A 17,915-nucleotide genomic window follows, 5' to 3' on the forward strand; every position below is an offset into this window, starting at 1 on the left:
CCCAATGCACTCCAATGCACCCCATGTACCCCAATGCACCCCAATGTACCCATGAACCCCAATGCACCCCAATTTACCCATGAACCCAAATGCACCCCAATTTACCCCCATGCACCCCAATGCACCCATGTACCCCAATGTACCCCAATGCACCCCAATTTATCCAAATGCACCCCAATTTATCCCAATGTACTCCTATGTACCCCAATGTACCCCAATTCACCCCAATGCACCCCAAATTATCTCAGTGCACTCCAATTTATCCCAATGTACCCTTATGTACCCCAATGTACCTCTATGTACCCCAATGCACCCCAATGCACCCCAAATTATCTCAGTGCACTCCAATTTATCCCAATGTACCTTTATGTACCTCAATGTACCCCAATGCACCCCAGAACACCCCTATGCACCCCCATGTCCCCCATCTTTTTCGGGGTGCGTATCCCTTTAAACGCTCCTCCCGCTCCCCCCCACCCTCTGCGTCTGCGCCACTCGCGCATGCGCACTCGCTCCAGCCGCCTGCCTGACGCCCCGGAAGGCCTCGGCGGGGCCGGCCGGAAGCGGGGCGGGCGCTGGAGGCTTCCAGAAGGGGCCGGTACCCGGTGGCGGTGCCCGGTCAGGCCCGGTCAGGCCCGGCCATGGTGGATTACAGCGTGTGGGACCACATCGAGGTCTCGGACGATGAGGACGAGACGCACCCCAACATCGACACCGCCAGCCTCTTCCGATGGCGGCATCAGGTGAACCAGGCCCCGATTAACCCCAACAGGCCCCCCCCCCCGCCACGGTAGGCCCCGTTGCTATGGTAACCGCCGCCCGGACGCCCCCATAGCAACCCCCATTGGGGGGGTGGGGGGGAACATCCGCTGTTTCCATGGAAACCGGCACCCGGATGCCCCATGGGGGGGGGGGGGAAGCCTTCTTGTTCCCATGGCAACCGAAGCAGGGACTCCCCATGGGGGGGGGAAGACCCCCTTGTTCCTATGGCAACCGGAGCAAGGACTCCCCATTGGGGGGGGAGGAAGCCCCCCGTGTTCCCATGGCAACCGGCAACGGGACTCCCCATGGAGGGGAATCCCCTGTTCCTAAGGCAACCGGCGCCCCCATAGCAACCCCTATGTGGGGGGGAAACCCCCGTTGCCATGGCAACCAGCAGCTGGATCCCCCCATAGCGATGGGGGGTTTCTCTTACCATGGCGGGTGGGGGAAATCCCCTTGTTGCCATGGCAACTGGTGCCGGGGACCCTCTATAGGAAGAGGGTGACCCCCCCCCCCCCCCGCTGTTCCCGTTTCCATGGTAACTCCTCCCCCCCCCCCTCCAATTCTTGGTCCTTCCCTCCCATCCTCACCGTGTCCAGGGCTGGAAGAACCCATTGAGATAAACGGGGGGGGGGGCTGTGGGGGGTGGCTCCCATTCCCAGCAGCTGGATCCATGGGGAGTGGGAATGGCGCAGTATCTGCATGGAGAGGGAATGATGCTGGCGCTTCCGGTGTTCCCATCACCTTATTCCATAAGGATAATGGATCCAGGTGGGCCTGGACCCAGCATCCCTTTCCTTGGGGTCTCCTTCAGGCCCGGGTGGAGAGGATGGAGCAGTTCCAGAAGGAAAAGGAAGAGCTGGATAAAGGCTGCCGGGAATGCAAGCGGAAGCTCGCCGAGTGCCAGAAGAAGATGAAGGAGCTGGAAGTGTCCGCACCGGGAAGCGGGAAGGGGGAGCTGGAAAAGCTCCAGGCCGAGGCCCAGCAGCTCCGGAAGGAGGAGAAAAGCTGGGAGAAGAAACTGGAAGAGCTGAAGAAGAAGGAGAAGAACCTGCCTTGGAACGTGGATACCCTCAGCAAGGATGGCTTCAGCAAGGTTTGGCATTGGGAAACCCCTCTTTGGGATCAACCCCTGCTTTTGGGATCACCCCCCCCCTTTTGGGATCACCCCCCCCCCTTTTGGGATCACCCCCCCTTTTTTGGTATCACCACCACCCCCCTTTTGAGATCACCTCCCCCTTTTGGGATCACCCCCCCTTTATCCATGAGCTGCATCCTCCAATCCTTCCCCCTTTTCCCAGAGCGTTTTCAACGTCAAAGCCGAGGAGCAGGAGGAGACGGAGGAGCAGAAGGAGAAGAAGCACAAGAGCTTCGTGGAGAGGCACGAGAAGCAGATCAAACACTTTGGTGAGTGCTGGGAGCGGGGGAAGGAGGGGGATTCCCACTGTTTGGAACACCCCCCCCTGCCCCGGGTCCATCCGAACCCATGGGATGCTCCCGGGATGCAGGGATGCTGCGGCGTTGGGATGACAGCCAGAAGTACCTCTCGGATAACCCGCACTTGGTGTGCGAGGAGACGGCCAACTACCTGGTGATCTGGTGCATCGACCTGGAGGTGGAGGAGGTAGGGAAGCCTTTGGCTTGGGATTGCCTTTTCCCACCTGGAATTTGGGGGGGGGGGGCATGATTTAGATTGGGAAAGATGGGGAAGAGCCTGAGTCCCCTTGGAGCAAAAACCGAGGCCATCAGGATGGGGATTCCCTTTGGAGCCGGGGCAGGAGCTCCCCCATCCCCTTTCCTTGCATTGCTGCTGCCCTCTGGAAGCCCAATCCCAATGGGATTCCCTTTGGAGCTGGGGCAGGAGCTCCCCCATCCCTTTTCCTTGCATTGCTGCTGCCCTCTGGAAGCTCAACCCCAATGGGATTCCCTTTGGAGCTGGGGCAGGAGCTCCCCCATCCCCTTTCCTTGCATTGCTGCTGCTCTTTGGAAGCCCAATCCCAATGGGATTCCCATTGGATTTCTCCTGTCGATGCAGCCAGCATCATCCCACCTTCACAAGGTCCCCTGAAGCCTCCTTCTCTTTGGCCTCAGCCCCAAGAGGGCTCCATCTGGGAACAGAATTCCCAAAGCAGGGAATAATTGGGGTTGAAAAAGCCCTTTTGAAGGCTTGGGGGGGGTGTTTTGGGGGTGTCCTCACCCCCTTTCTCCTTTCCCTTTCCCCCCCCCAGAAGCATGCCCTGATGGAGCAGGTCGCCCATCAAACCATCGTCATGCAGTTCATCCTCGAGCTGGCCAAGAGCCTCAAGGTGGACCCCAGGGCCTGTTTCAGGCAGTTCTTCACCAAAATCAAGGTAAGGACCCCCCCTTTCCCCCCACCTCCATCCCATATCCATATCCCTGCATCCCTCTACGTGTCCCCCCCATAGACAGCCGACCAGCAGTACATGGAGGGCTTCAACGAGGAGCTGGAGGCCTTCAAGGAGCGCGTGCGGGGCCGGGCCAAGGTGCGCATCGAGAAGGCCCTGAAGGAGTACGAGGAGGAGGAGAGGCAGAAGCGCCTGGGGCCGGGGGGGCTCGACCCCGTTGAGGTCTACGAGTCCCTGCCAGCTGTGAGTGTGACCCCCCCACCCCATTCCTTGGCCCCATAGGAGCTTTAGTTCCGGTCAAGCCAAGCGTTCCCGGTGCTTCCAAGGGCATCACTAACCCATGGCATTGAGGGCATCATTTACATGGACTGGGATCCATCCAATCCAAGCATTCCCATCACTTCCATCACTAACTGGTGTCATTGAGGGCATCATTTACATGGACTGGGATCCATTCAATCCAACCATTCCCATCACTTCCGTCACTAACCCATGGCACTGAGGGCATCATTTACATGGGTTGGGATCCATCCAGTCCAACCATTCCCATCACTTCCATCACTAACCCATGGCACTGAGGGCATCATTTACATGGGTTGGGATCCATTCAATCCAGCCATTCCCATCACTTCCATCACTAACCCATGGCACTGAGGGCATCATTTACATGGACTGGGATCCATCCAGTCCAACCATTCCCATCACTTCCATCACTAGCCCATGGCATTCAGGGCATCATTTACATGGGTTGGGATCCATCCAATGCAGCCATTCCCATCACTTCCATCACTAACCCATGGCATTCAGGGCATCATTTACATGGACTGGGATCCATCCAGTCCAACCATTCCCATCACTTCCATCACTAGCCCATGGCATTCAGGGCATCATTTACATGGGTTGGGATCCATCCAATGCAGCCATTCCCATCACTTCCATCACTAACCCATGGCACTGAGGGCATCATTTACATGGACTGGGATCCATCCAGTCCAACCATTCCCATCACTTCCATCACTAACCCATGGCATTGAGGGCATCATTTACATGGGTTGGGATCCATCCAATCCAGCCATTCTAACAACATGGATTGGGAATGCTTCCATGGATGGGGACTTCAGCACTGCCTTGGGTTGGAACCCTGAGCACCCTTTAGGTGATAACCTCATCCCAGTCTCCATCCCAACCTCCTCTGCTGCAGCCTGAGGCCATTCCCTGTCGTTCCTTAGGGATGAAGCAGGAAAACGAGGATACAGTGGGATTCGGTGGGGTTGGTCCTCATGTGCATCTTTCCCCTAACAGGAGCTCCAGAAGTGCTTCGATGTCAAGGATGTCCAGATGTTACAAGATGCCATCAGCAAAATGGATCCCACTGTGAGTGCTTCCCTGCTTCCCCATCCTGGGAGCTTCCTGGAAGTGGGAATACCGGAAGAGCACCCCCCCCCCCCCTTCTCAATGCATTTCCTGCCCCATTGCAGGAAGCCAAGCACCACATGCAGCGCTGCATCGACTCCGGCCTCTGGGTCCCCAATGCCAAGAGTGGGGAAGGAGCCGGGAGAAGCGGAAGCGAGGGCTTGGAAGAGGAAGCAAAGAAGGAAAACGGGGATGAGGAGGAGGAAGGAAACGCGTGAGCTTGGGGGGGGGTGGGGGGGGACACACACACGGGGGGGCACAGAGATGGAAGCACCCGGAAAGAGGGAGAAGATGGATGGAAAGGAGGAAAAGCCAATGGGAAGGAGCCACAAAGAGGAGGGAAGGGGGAAGAACCCCCCCCCCCCAGCCCTCCCCTGCGCTTCACATAGAGACTTTGGGGCAACATCTGGGGGGGGACGGGGGGGTTGGGGTCCTTTCCCCCCCACAAAGGGGGTGGTTTTGGGGGGGGGGGGGGTGTTGTGGTGAATAAAGAGATGGAAGAAGCTGAGTGTGGAGCAGTTGTGGGGGGGAATCCAGCTGTGAGCCCACCTGCTTTGGATCCAGCTGTGGCCCTTGCTCCAGCTGTGGGTCCCCCTTTGGATCCAGCTGTGTCCCATTGGATCCAGGTCCATCCCTTGCTCCAGCTTGGGTCACCCTTTGGATCCAGCTGTGTCCCATTGAATCCAGCTGCTGCTCCCCCCCTTTGAATCCAGCTGTGGGTGTCCCATTGGATCCAGCTGTGTCCCATTGGATCCAGCTGTTTCCCATTGAATCCAGCTGTTTCCCATTGAATCCAGCTGTGTCCCATTGGATCCAGCTGTTTCTTCCCCCTGCTTGAATCCAGCTGTGGGTCCTCCTAAGCCCCTGCTAAGCCCCTGCTAAGCCCAACCACGCCCCCTTCCACAACAAGCCACACCCCCTACGAGAACCCACGCCCCTAACGGCACCCGCGTCGAACTGCTGTGCAGCCACGCCCCCCCTCGCGCAAGCCACGCCCCGAACAGCCCCTCCCATTCACAGACAAGCCTTGGACCTACTTAAACCACGCCCCCCTTCGGTGCAAGCCACGCCCCCTGCCCGAACCCCGTCACCATGGCGACGCAGGGATCTGTGACAGCGCCGGACCCGCTGCAGCTCCTGCCCCTTGGGAGCATCCGGATCCATGGGGATGCGCACCGGGATGAGCTCCCCTACGGGGATCCCCACTGGGGAGCAGCCTGGGAGCACGCGGCTGTCCCAGATGGATTTCTGGGATGGGATCCAGCCCGGCTCCATGGGCAGCCCCAAAGGTGCGGGGAGGACCGGGACCCGCGCCTGCTTCCATAGGGAACGGCGTGGACCCCATTCCCGGTTTCCCTCTGTTTTCCCAGAGCAAAGAGCCGTGTGGGATGCGGTGGCTGCCTCCATCCGAGAGCAGCTCTTCCTGCGCAAGGTACCAGGGATACCCCCGTATCCTCCTCATCCATTCCATCCATAGGGAGCACAGGATGCAGTCCCCCCCCGCATTCCAGAAAGCAGGAAAACCACCCCAAAAGTGGCCCCTGAGGGATAAAGAAGGTGCAAGGGTGGTGTTGCCATCAATAGGGATGAGCCATGAGCTGCAGGGCTTCCCTATGAGGCGGGATAACGGAGCTCTCACCATCTCCTTCCCAAAGCCATTCCCAGCATCCCACCCCTGGGAGACAGCAGGATCCCAATCCAAGGCCCCATTCCTGCATGGAGCCGCTTCCAGCTCTTCCCTCTGCGCATCCCTCACCCTTTGGCCCTTCCCTTCTGCTCCAGGGCATCCGGATCCCGACCCTCGGCTCCTTCGATGTGGTCTCCACATGGATGCAGGTTGGGACCAGGAGCGTGAGCGTCAGGAATCCCGTGTTCCGCGTGGCCTGGAACCTGGGAATGGTCCACAACCTCCTGGACAGCAGGGACCTCTGTGGTGAGATGATGGAGCCAGGCCTTGCATAGGGAGATGATGGAGCCAGGCCTTGCATAGGGAGATGATGGATCCAACCCTTGCATAGGGAGATGCTGGATCCAGCCCTTGCATAGGGAGATGCTGGATCCAGCCCTTGCATAGGGAGATGCTGGATCCAACCCTTGCATAGGGAGATGCTGGATCCAGCCCCTGCATAGGGAGATGCTGGATCCAGCCCTTGCATAGGGAGATGCTGGATCCAACCCTTGCATAGGGAGATGCTGGATCCAACCCTTGCATAGGGAGATGCTGGATCCAACCCTTGCATAGGGAGATGCTGGATCCAGCCCTTGCATAGGGAGATGCTGGATCCAACCCTTGCATAGGGAGATGCTGGATCCAACCCTTGCATAGGGAGATGCTGGATCCAGCCCTTGCATAGGGAGATGCTGGATCCAACCCTTGCATAGGGAGATGCTGGATCCAGCCCTTGCATAGGGAGATGCTGGATCCAACCCTTGCATAGGGAGATGCTGGATCCAGGCCTTGCATAGGGAGATGCTGGATCCAGCCCCTGCATAGGGAGATGCTGGATCCACCCCTTGCATAGGGAGATGCTGGATCCAACCCTTGCATAGGGAGATGCTGGATCCAGCCCTTGCATAGGGAGATGCTGGATCCAACCCTTGCATAGGGAGATGCTGGATCCAGCCCTTGCTTAGGGAGATGCTGGATCCAGGCCTTGCATAGGGAGATGCTGGATCCAGTCCTTGCATAGGGAGATGCTGGATCCAGCCCCTGCATAGGGAGATGCTGGATCCAACCCTTGCTTAGGGAGATGCTGGATCCAGCCCTTGCATAGGGAGATGCTGGATCCAACCCTTGCATAGGGAGATGCTGGATCCAGCCCCTGCATAGGGAGATGCTGGATCCAGCCCCTGCATAGGGAGATGCTGGATCCAGCCCCTCCATAGGGAGGTGCCGGATGTCGCATCCCATCCCTTTGGGAGCAGGAGCCATTCAAATGGGACCTTTCCGGACGGCTCCACCTTGGAATGCTCCATGGGAAGCAGGAAAAGCCCCACCCCCCTCTGTGCTTTCCCAGGTGCCAAAGACCTGAAGCCCCTCGACTACTCCAAGGTGGCCACGGCTGCCGGGGTCTCCCGGCCCCAGGCCCAGCGCTGCATCCTGGGCACCACCTCCCTGCTATCCCGCTGCCTGGCCAAGGGCCACAACGTCGCCCTGGTCCTGCGGGGCGTGGGGATGCTCCTGATGGAGGAGCGCGTGGTGAGGATGTGCTTCTACCCCGCCCTCCTGCACGGCATCAATGGGAGGAGGAGCCACCAATGGGATGCGGCCAAGGTGAGGGCTCCCCATGGCTTGGGACCGGACCCATTGCGCTGCCAAGTGATGGAGCGAGGGGGCCCATCCGCATCCATGGTGTGAGGGCATCTCCGTGTGCTTCCATTGCAGGGTCTCCATGTGCCCACCTTGGTGGTGTCCCCAATGGTGCCCATCGCATCCCTGACCTTCACAGGCAACGTCATCGTCTTCCCGGAGTGAGTGATGGGGGTGCATGGAAGCTGAGGGTGAAGCAGTTGGGGGGGGGGGGTGAGGGATCCAGCTGTGTCCCATTGGATCCGGGTCCATCCCTTGCTCCAGCTGTGGGTCCCCCCATTTGGATTTGGCTGTGTCCCATTGGATCCGGGTCCATCCCTTGCTCCAGCTGTGGGTCCCCCCATTTGGATCCAGCTGTGTCCCATTGGATCCGGGTCCATCCCTTGCTCCAGCTGTGGGTCCCCCCATTTGGATCCAGCTGTGTCCCACTGGATCCAGGTCCATCCCTTGCTCCAGCTGTGGGTCCCCCCATTTGGATCCAGCTGTGTCCCATTGGATCCGGGTCCATCCCTTGCTCCAGCTGTGGGTCCCCCCATTTGGATCCAGCTGTGTCCCATTGGATCCGGGTCCATCCCTTGCTCCAGCTGTGGGTCCCCCCATTTGGATCCAGCTGTGTCCCATTGGATCCGGGTCCATCCCTTGCTCCAGCTGTGGGTCCCCCCATTTGGATCCAGCTGTGTCCCATTGGATCCAGCTGTTGCTCCCCCTGTTTGAATCCAGCTGTGGGTCCTCCTAATCCCCTACTAAGGCAAACCACGCCCCCTCCCACAAGCCACGCCCCCCTCAAGCAAACCACGCCCCCCTCTTTCCCCCCCCCGCAGCAGCCCATCCCATTCCCGGACAAGCCATGCTTCCACTGAAGCCCCGCCCTCTTTGGTGTAAACCACGCCCCCTCTCCGATGCGCGGATGGAGCCCTATGGGACCAGTGCGGGGAATGGGGGGCATCGGCTCCTGTTCGGCCTCCAGTGATCCCTGGGGATAAAACCCGTGGGGAAACAGGGAGGAGCTGAACTCTTCCCCATCCTTGTCCGGGGGGATCCTTTGGGATGGGGCGGATGAGCAGGGGCGGCCGTGGGTCACGCTGGTGCCCTCCCCTTGTGCCTAGGTTCCAACTGGAGCTCGCATCCAAGAGACCCAGGAACCTCCTCCAGCCCTCGAGCCCTCCTCATCCCTTGGGATACGTCCCCGGTGAGGACACGGAAGGAGAGGGTTTCCCCCCCATCCAGCAGGACACGGGAGGTAAAGCAGCTCCGAGCCCATGCCCATGGCTAAGATCCAATGGGAACATCCATGGGGAGGGCTTGGGCCAACTCCTTCATCGGGTCCTGCAATTCCCAGCCCCAGGAATCAGATCCCAGTCCCCAGCTCCTCCTTCCCATCACTGCTCCAGTGGGAAACCAGCATTGGAATGGAGGTGCTGGGAAGGAGCTCCAAGAGCATCCTTGGCCATGGTGGGAAGAGCCCAGAGCTCCTCTGATGTCTGCGTCTTTCCCAGGTCCAGGGATGTCCCGGGATTTGCCTTTGCTTCCCTCTTGGGGCTCCATTCATGCCAAGAGGCCATGGGATAAGAAGGGGAAGGACCGGAAGATGAAGGACCAGGAGAAGATGAAGGACCAGGAGATGATGAAGGACCAGGAGATGAAGGACCAGGAGATGATGAAGGACCAGAAGGTAAAGGACCAGATGAAGGACCAGAAGATGCTGAAGGACCAGAAGATGCTGAAGGACCCGAAGATGATGAAGGACCAGAAGATGATGAAGAACCAGGAGATAATGAAGGACCAGAAGATGAAGGACCAGAAAGTGAAGGACCAGAAGGTAAAGGACCAGATGAAGGACCAGAAGATGATAAAGGACCAGAAGATGCTGAAGGACCAGAAGATGATGAAGGACCAGAAGATGAAGGACCAGAAGATGAAGGACCAGAAGGTAAAGGACCAGATGAAGGACCAGAAGATGATAAAGGACCAGAAGATGATGAAGGACCAGAAGATGAAGAAGGACAAATCTCAACTCAAGTGAGTCCGGGAGCATTTCCCAGCCCCATTCCCATTCCTCACCATCATCCCTGGGGCTCCATGAGCACCGGCACCACCTGAGCCGCTGGCACCAAGAGGACCGCGGCTGCGACCCCAACCCCATCCCATTCTCCCCCTGTTCCCAGGCAGCTTCCAGCCATCCCGAAGGTCTCCTCTGGCAAAGCCGGGCCCTCACCGTGCACCAAAGCCAAAGTGCCCAAGTGGAGACCAGCACCAGTGTCAGAGCCCCTGAGCTCCTCCAGGCCACCAGGGCTTGGACACGAGGAGGCTCCTGTCCAATGGCCTCTGGGAGGCAGGAACGGGCTGGAAGCGAGGAGCTTCTACAAGGCCTTCACCCACCAGGATCCGGCTCCGGATGCGCTCCAGGTCCTGAGGACAAGGCCGGAGCTCTTCTGGTCAGTGCTGAAGGAGCCCCAGATGAAGGTGCTGGCAGGATACAGGTTCCTGCCCCACCTCCTGGTGCCCCCATCACAGCAAGGCCCCAGATCCACCCCATGGAGGCCATTGAGGAGCAGGCTGGTGGGGACCACCATGGAATGAGTGTGGAGCAGAAGGGATCACATCGATGCTCATCTTGGGTTCCAAAGGGAGGGATACTGGGGGCTCCTCCATCACCCTTGGCTGTGGTTGATGGGATGGTTGAGCTGTCCCCATGGGCTCCTCCATCACCCTTCATTGTGGTTGGGTCCATGGTTGAGTTGTCCCCATGGGCTCTTCCATCACCCTTCATTGTGATTGGGTCCATGGTTGAGCTGTCCCCATGGGCTCTTCCATCACCCTTGGTTGCAGTTGGGTCCATGGTTAAGTTGTCCCCATGGGTCTTCCATCACCCTTCACTGTGGTTGATGCCATGATTGAGTTGTCCCCATGGGCTCTTCCATCACCCTTGGCTGTGGTTGGGTCCATGGTTGAGCTGTCCCCATGGATCTTCCATCACTCTTGGTTGCAGTTGATGCCACGATTGAGTTGTCTCCATGCGTCTTCCATCACCCTTCATTGTGGTTGGGTCCATGGTTGAGCTGTCCCCATGGGCTCCTCCATCACCCTTCATTGTGATTGGGTCCATGGTTGAGCTGTCCCCATGGGCTCCTCCATCACCCTTCATTGTGGTTGATGCCATGGTTGAGTGGTCACCAAGGAGCTCACTTCCAAGAGCATCCTTAAGGAGCACCCAAGTTGGAGACCTTTGGCCCCAGCTGGAATCCCCACCTGGCCATGGGGCTGCTCTGGACCAGTGAGGTCCTCCAGGTCTCCAATGGGAAGCGAAAGGCTTTGGGGATGGATTGGGAGCAAAGGGAAGGGGCAGGAGGAGAGGAGCAGCCCCAGTGCCCTGGTGTGAAGCCATTGAGAGCTCCTCACGTGAGCATCTCCTGCTCCCCCCATGCCCCCAAGTGTCCCACCCGGCTCCAAGGATCGGGAATGGGAACGGGATCAAGAGCGGCACCAAGGAGACGTTTGGAGCTCTTTAATTGTGCCCAATGGGAGCGGGGTGGGGATGGGGGAAACAGCCCAAAAGTGGGGGTGGGACCGGGATTTGGGGGCCGGGGAGGAAGGAGGGGGAAGGAAGAGGTGGGACCGGAGCAGGGGAAGGGGAAGAGGCCACCTCCAGTGTCCCCACGTCCCTTAGGACCCCGTGTCCCAGGCCCCATGCCCCACGTCTCATTGTCCCCTGTCCCATAACTTGATGTCCCCATGTCCCTGTCCCCATCTCGCTTCCTCCCTGTCCCCGTCCCATCCCTTATCCCCTACCCCATGTACCCCTGTCCCTCTGTCCCCATGTCCCCATGTCTTGATGTCCCCATCTCACTGCCCCCATGCCCTCTCCCCATCTCACTGGTCCTATGTCCCCCCATCCCCTCCATCCCTGTTCCCATGTCCCCTCCATCACCATCCCCATGTCCCCATGTCCCCTCCATCCCTGTCCCTATGTCCTTATGTTCCCTCCATCACTATCCCTATGTCCCCCTGTCCCCCCATCCCTGTCCCTATGTCCCCCCATCACTATCCCCATGTCCCCTCCATCCCCTCCATCCCTATATCCCCCCATCCCCTCCATCACCGTCCCCCTGTGCCCCCCATCCCCCACATCCCTATGTCCCCCTGTCCCCCCCATCACTGTTCCCCCATCCCCTCCATCACTGTCTCTATGATGTCCCCCCATCCCTATGTCCCCCTATCCCCCCCATCCCTGTCCCTATGTCCCCCCATCACCGCCCCCCTGTCCCCCCATCACTATCCCTATGTCCCTCCATCACTGTCCCCCGTCCCTATGTCCCCCCATCCCCTCCATCCCTATGTCCCCCTATCCCCCCCATCACTCCCCCCATCACTCCCCCTGTCCCCCCCATCCCTATGCCCCCCCCATCACTCCCCCCCCCCTCACTCCCGCTGCCCCCCCCACACCACCCCATGGATCCCCCTCCCCGCCTCCCTCAGCCTCTCCCCGTACTCGAGCCCCCGGAGGAGCCCCTCGGGGACGGCCCCGAGCCCCCAGCGCAGCCCCCAGCACCCCCCCGCGATGCTCCCGGTGCTGTCGCTGTCCCCCCCGTGCAGCGCCGCCCGCCCGCAGAGCTCGGCCCAGGCCCCCCCCGCCGCCAGCACCGCCTCCAGCGCCACCATGGGCGCATCGTGCCCGCTGCGGCCCGGCCACGCCCCCAGCGCCCAGCGCTCGTACTCCCGGTCCCGGGAGGCGGCGTCCGGTAACGGGGGCAGGCGGGGGGGGCCCGAGCCGGGGAGGAGCCCGCGGGAGGAGAGGTACCTGGGGGGAGGGGATACAGATAAAGGGGGAGGAATGGGGGGGATAATGGGGGGTATAAGGGGGGGTATAACGGGGGATAATGGGGGTAATAATGGGGGAAATGATAGGGGATAATGGGGGTAATAATGGGGGTAATGGGGGTAATGATGGGGGTAATGATAGGGGATAATGGGGGTAATAATGGGGGTAATAATGGGGGATAATGGGGTAATAATGGGGGTAATGATGGGGGATAACGGGGATAATGGGGGTAATGATGGGGGTAATGATAGGGGATAATGGGGTAACAACGGGGGTAATGATAGGGGATAATGGGGTAACAACGGGGGTAATGATAGGGGATAATGGGGGTAATAATGGGGGTTATAATGAGGATATTAATGGGAATCATGGGGGTAATAAAAGGGGTAATGATAGGGGATAATGGGGTAATAACGGAGGTAATGATGGGGGATAACGGGTAATGGGGTAATAACGGGGTAATGATAGGGGATAATAGAGATAATGGTGGTAATAACGGGGGTTATAATGGGGGTTATAATGGGGATAGTAATGGGGATAATGGGGGAGTTGGAGTGATGGGGAGATGGGGACATGGGTATAATAATGGCGATAACGGGGATAATAATGGGGATAATGGGGTCCATGGAGAAGATTGGGACAATGGGGCCATGGGGGAGATTGGGACCATGAGAACAATGGGATCATGGGCTGTTGGAGTGGTGGGGACATGGGGCTCATGGGGTCCTGGGGACACCGGGGGTGCAGTGGGGGTTCAGCAATGACCCCGGTGGCAGGCAATGGGGCAGGTAATGGGGCAGGCAATGGGGCAGGTAATGGGGCAGGGAATGGGGCAGGCAATGGGGCAGGGAATGGGGCAGGCAAGGGGGCAGGGAATGGGGCAGGCAATGGGGCAGGCAATGGGGCAGACAATGGGACAGGCAATGGGGCTGGGAATGGGGCAGGCAATGGGGCATGCAATGGGACAGGCAATGGGGCAGGCAATGGGGCTGGGAATGGGGCAGGCAATGGGGGAGACTATGGGGCAGCCCCTTCCCCCCCCCAAGGCCCTCACCGGGTCCAGGCCTCCCCAAAGAACGGCCACGCCTCCGCGTTCTCGGCCACGGCCACCCCGGTGCCCTCCACGTAGCCCCAGGCCAGGGGCAGGACCCGCAGCAGCTCCGGGCCCCAACGCTCGGGGGCCTCCCCCCGCACCCCCAGCGCCCCGAACAGCGCCACCGCCAGGGCCCCCAGGTACCCTGCAGGGACACGGGGGGGGGTCAGGTGGGGTCAGATTGGGTCAGGTGGGGTCAGGTTGGGTCAGGTGGGGTCAGGTCGGGTCAGGTGGGGTCAGGTCGGGTCAGGGGGGGTCAGGTGGGGTCAGGTCGGGTCAGGTGGGGTCAGGTGGGGTCAGGTCGGGTCAGGTGGGGTCAGGTCGGGTCAGGTGGGGTCAGGTCGGGTCAGGTGGGGTCAGGTCGGGTCAGGTGGGGTCAGGTCGGGTCAGGTGGGGTCAGGTTGGGTCAGGTGGGGTCAGGTCGGGTCAGGTCGGGTCAGGTGGGGTCAGGTCGGGTCAGGTGGGGTCAGGTGGGGTCAGGTCGGGTCAGGTGGGGTCAGGTGGGGTCAGGTCGGGTCAGGTGGGGTCAGATCGGGTCAGGTGGGGTCAGGTCGGGTCAGGTGGGGTCAGGTCGGGGTCCCCCCCCCGTACCCCGTCCCCAGTGCTGCGCACCCGTCGGGTGGTGATGGGTCATGCGCCCGCTCTCGATGCTCACCGCGATCAGGGTCGGGAGGTCCCGAACACGGGGGTACCTGCATGGGGGGAGCTGCGGCACCGCCCCGGACCCATCCCCCATGACCCCATCCCCGATGGCCCCGTCCCTCCCTGTCCCCATCCCCTCCCTGTGCCCATCCCCTCCCCGTCCCCATCCCCTCCCTGTCCCCATCCCCTCCCCGTCCCCATCCCCTCCCTGTCCCCATCCCCTCCCCGTCCCCATCCCCTCCCCGTCCCCATCCCCTCCCTGTCCCCATCCCCTCCCTGTCCCCATCCCCTCCCTGTCCCCATCCCCTCCCCGTCCCCATCCCCTCCCCGTCCCCATCCCCTCCCTGTCCCCATCCCCTCCCTGTCCCCATCCCCTCCCTGTCCCCATCCCCTCCCTGTCCCCATCCCCTCCCTGTCCCCATCCCCTCCCTGTCCCCATCCCCTCCCTGTCCCATCCCCTCCCTGTCCCCATCCCCTCCCTGTCCCCATCCCCATGGCCCCATCCCGGCCCCACCTGAGCCCTATGGCGAGGCTGCGCATGGCGGCCCCGCACCCGGTGCCCGTGGGGTTGAAGGGGATGCGGTACCCGCCGGGGACCCCCGGCTGCAGCTGAGATGTGCCTGGGGGCAGAGGGGTGAGACCCCCCCATGACCCCCCATGAACCCCCCAGACCCCTCCATGACCCCCCATGAACCCCCCAGACCCCTCCATGCCATCCCCATGGCCCCCCCATGACCCCCCCATGACCCCTCCATTACATCCCCATGGCCCCCCCCAGTGCCCCCCATGACCCCCCATGACCCCCCCATGACCCCTCCATGACCCCCCATGGCCCCCCCAGACCCCTCTATGCCATCCCCATGGCCCCCCCCATGACCCCCCCATGACCCTTCCATTACATCCCCATGCCCCCCCCAGTGCCCCCCATGACCCCCACATGACCCCCCATGACCCCTCCATTACATCTCCATGCCCCCCCCCCCCCCCCCTTTATAACCCCCCCAGACCCCTCCATGACATCCCCATTACCCCCCATTACCCCCCCTCACCCAGGATGCTCGTGGGGCCCGGTTTGCGCCCCTCCATGTCCCCCATTGCATCCACGTAGCGCCGGGCCATCTCCTGCAGCAGCGCTTCCCCCTCCAGCCCTGGGGGGGCGGTAGTGAGACCCCCCCCCAACATGGACCCCCACAAGTGGGCGGAGCATCACCCCATAGACACCCCATCCCCTGTGCATCCCATCCCTTATGACCCCATCCCTTGGGTACCCCATCCCTTTGGACCCCATCATTGGATATCCCATCACCTGGGAACCCCATCTTTGGGTACCCCATCCCCTGTGCATCCCATCCCTTGGGTACCCTATTTGGGTAACACATCCCTTAGTCCCCCATCCTTTGGGTACCCCATTTGGGTACCACATCTCCTGGGCACCCCATCCATTAGGCCCCCATCCCTTGGGTACCCCATTTGGGTACCACATCCCTTAGGCCCCCATGCCTTGGGTACCACATCCCTTAAGACCCCATCCCTTAGGCCCCCATCTCCTTCTTCACCCCATTCCCCCCCCCTTTGGCTCCCCCATTGGTGTCCCCCCCATCCCCCCCATCTTTGGGGTGCCCCCGTACCCGTGGCCAGCGCCTCGGCCGTGGCCAGGTGCAGGACGGTGTCATCGCTCACGGGCCACTCGGGGGGCTCCAGGACGATGGCCCCCAGCCCCCCCAGTTCCTCCAGTTCCGCATGGATCTGGGGCCCCGAGGTGCAGTACTCCCAGCGCCCCCCCCGGTACCCCAGCGCATCCCCCACCCCGCTCAGCACCATGGCGGCCTCATAGGATTCCACTGAGGGCACCCTAAAAATGGGGCGGGGAAAGGGGTTAATGGGGGGGTACCAGCAATGGGACCCCCCCTTCCCAATGGGACCCCCCCTTCCCAATGGGACCCCCCCCTCCCAATGGGACCCCTCCTTCCCAATGGGACCCCCCTTCCCAATGGGACCCCCCCTTCCCAATGGGACCCCCCCTTCCCAATGGGACCCCCCCTTCCCAATGGGATCCCCCCTTCCCAATGGGACCCCCCTCTTCCCAACGGGATCCCCCCGTTCCCAATGGGACACTCACTTCTCCTCCATAGCAGCTGGGGATGCCCATCAGGAGGGGGGCAAGGAGCCAGGAGGGTTTAAGGAGGAGGAGGAGGAGATCCCATGGGATCGAATGGGATCAATCCCAAAGGGACGTGGGGGGAGTGGGGGGGGGATGGAGGGGGTGAGGGTGAAGGTGGATGGGGGGGGCACCCAATGGGGTAATTGCAAAGGGGGATGGAAATGCATGGGGGTACCCCAAGGGTGGATGGGGGTACCCTAAAGATGGATGGGGGGACCCAAAGGGCAATGGGAGCAGATGGGGGGTACCCTAAAGATGGATGATGGGACCCTCAAAGGGCAATGGAAGCAGATGGGGGGACCCCAAAGGTGGATGGGGGGACCCCAAAGGGCAATGGAAGCAGATGGGGGGTACCCAAAGGCTCAAACGGGCACATGGGAGCCCCCCAAAAGGACCAGGAAGGTGCCCAAGGGACCCCAAGGATGAGGGATGCAGGGGTGGAAGCAGCATCCCCATGGAGCGAGGTCCCTGGTGCGGATTTATCCCGCAGTGACCCCAAAACCGCCGCTTTTTGCCCCATAAAAGCACCCAAATCCCGGAGCCCTGAGGGATCCTCCTTAAATCCCAGAGCCTGGAATGGGACCGGCCCCAGGAGCTCCGCGCAGGCCCGCATCCAAGGACACGGCTGCTGCCCCACAAGCAGCTCCCAGCCCGTTTTGGGCCAAAAAGAGGTGGAATCGGGCCCAGGCTGTTGTTAAACGGCAGCTTCGGGGGGGGGGGGGGAATGAAGGGATGGGGGCAGAAGGAATGGGGTTTGTGGGGTGCTGCCGGCAGCGGGCGGGTGAATGGGGCTGGGAGCGGGATGCTCCATGGTGATAGCGGACCAGACGCCACAACCCGTTATGGTTGTAAAGCGGGTTCGCTTTATTGAGCTGAAGGCGCATTGGGGTTTGGTCCCCCAAAAGGCACGTGTCCCTTAGCGCCCTTTTCCTTCTACATTTACCCTGTAGAGTCATACATATTCATAGTCTAGCCCGCTTCGTATTATAATGAGCTAACAGGCGCTCCGCGCATGCGCAGTGCCTCCTGCTGGTCTCGGGCAGGGGTCTGCAGATGAAGTAAAGGAGCCTTCCTACCTCTGGTCCTCACGCATGCTCTTTAGGAGCTGGATGGGCCTGGTCCATGAGCTGGTTTAATGGGCTATTCCCTTCGTTAGGAAGCTTTATCTTAGTCCTGCCTGATAAGGCACCTGGTGAGCTCCTTAACCCAGCTATGACTTAAGCAGTACCCCCTGTACAGCCCCCCCATTCTCCTCATTAGGAGGTTCTGTCCTGGCACTGCCTGATAAGGCACCTGGTGAGCTCGTTAACCCGGCTATGACTTAAGCAGTACCCCCTGTACAGCCCCCC

General features: G+C 60.7%; 2 protein-coding genes across 2 annotated transcripts; one reads left to right on the top strand and one right to left on the bottom strand.

Moving 5' to 3' along the window:
• The first annotated feature begins 607 nt into the window (after positions 1 to 607).
• On the top strand, positions 608 to 4,781 carry CDC37 (cell division cycle 37, HSP90 cochaperone). The gene is made up of 8 exons (XM_061353777.1): positions 608 to 743; positions 1,577 to 1,858; positions 2,064 to 2,169; positions 2,271 to 2,386; positions 2,991 to 3,113; positions 3,189 to 3,371; positions 4,431 to 4,502; positions 4,607 to 4,781. The coding sequence occupies exons 1-8, from the start codon at positions 642 to 644 to the stop codon at positions 4,757 to 4,759; spliced, it is 1,137 nt and encodes a 378-aa protein (XP_061209761.1). The 5' UTR covers positions 608 to 641; the 3' UTR covers positions 4,760 to 4,781.
• Positions 4,782 to 12,270: 7,489 nt separating this feature from the next.
• On the bottom strand, positions 12,271 to 16,597 carry LOC133212389 (ADP-ribosylhydrolase ARH1-like). Its single transcript, XM_061353759.1, has 7 exons — positions 16,525 to 16,597; positions 16,034 to 16,257; positions 15,455 to 15,553; positions 14,920 to 15,025; positions 14,376 to 14,455; positions 13,725 to 13,908; positions 12,271 to 12,649 (listed from the first exon to the last, which is right to left on the bottom strand). Exons 1-7 carry the CDS (start codon positions 16,533 to 16,535, stop codon positions 12,271 to 12,273), a joined length of 1,083 nt encoding a protein of 360 aa, XP_061209743.1. The 5' UTR covers positions 16,536 to 16,597.
• Positions 16,598 to 17,915: the final 1,318 nt, after the last annotated feature.

Source organism: Neopsephotus bourkii, unplaced genomic scaffold (genome assembly GCF_033783945.1).
Source record: "Neopsephotus bourkii isolate Nb327-2 ecotype Australia unplaced genomic scaffold, CSIRO-AGI_Nbou_v1 NB_694, whole genome shotgun sequence".
Lineage (NCBI taxonomy): Eukaryota > Metazoa > Chordata > Aves > Psittaciformes > Psittacidae > Neopsephotus > Neopsephotus bourkii.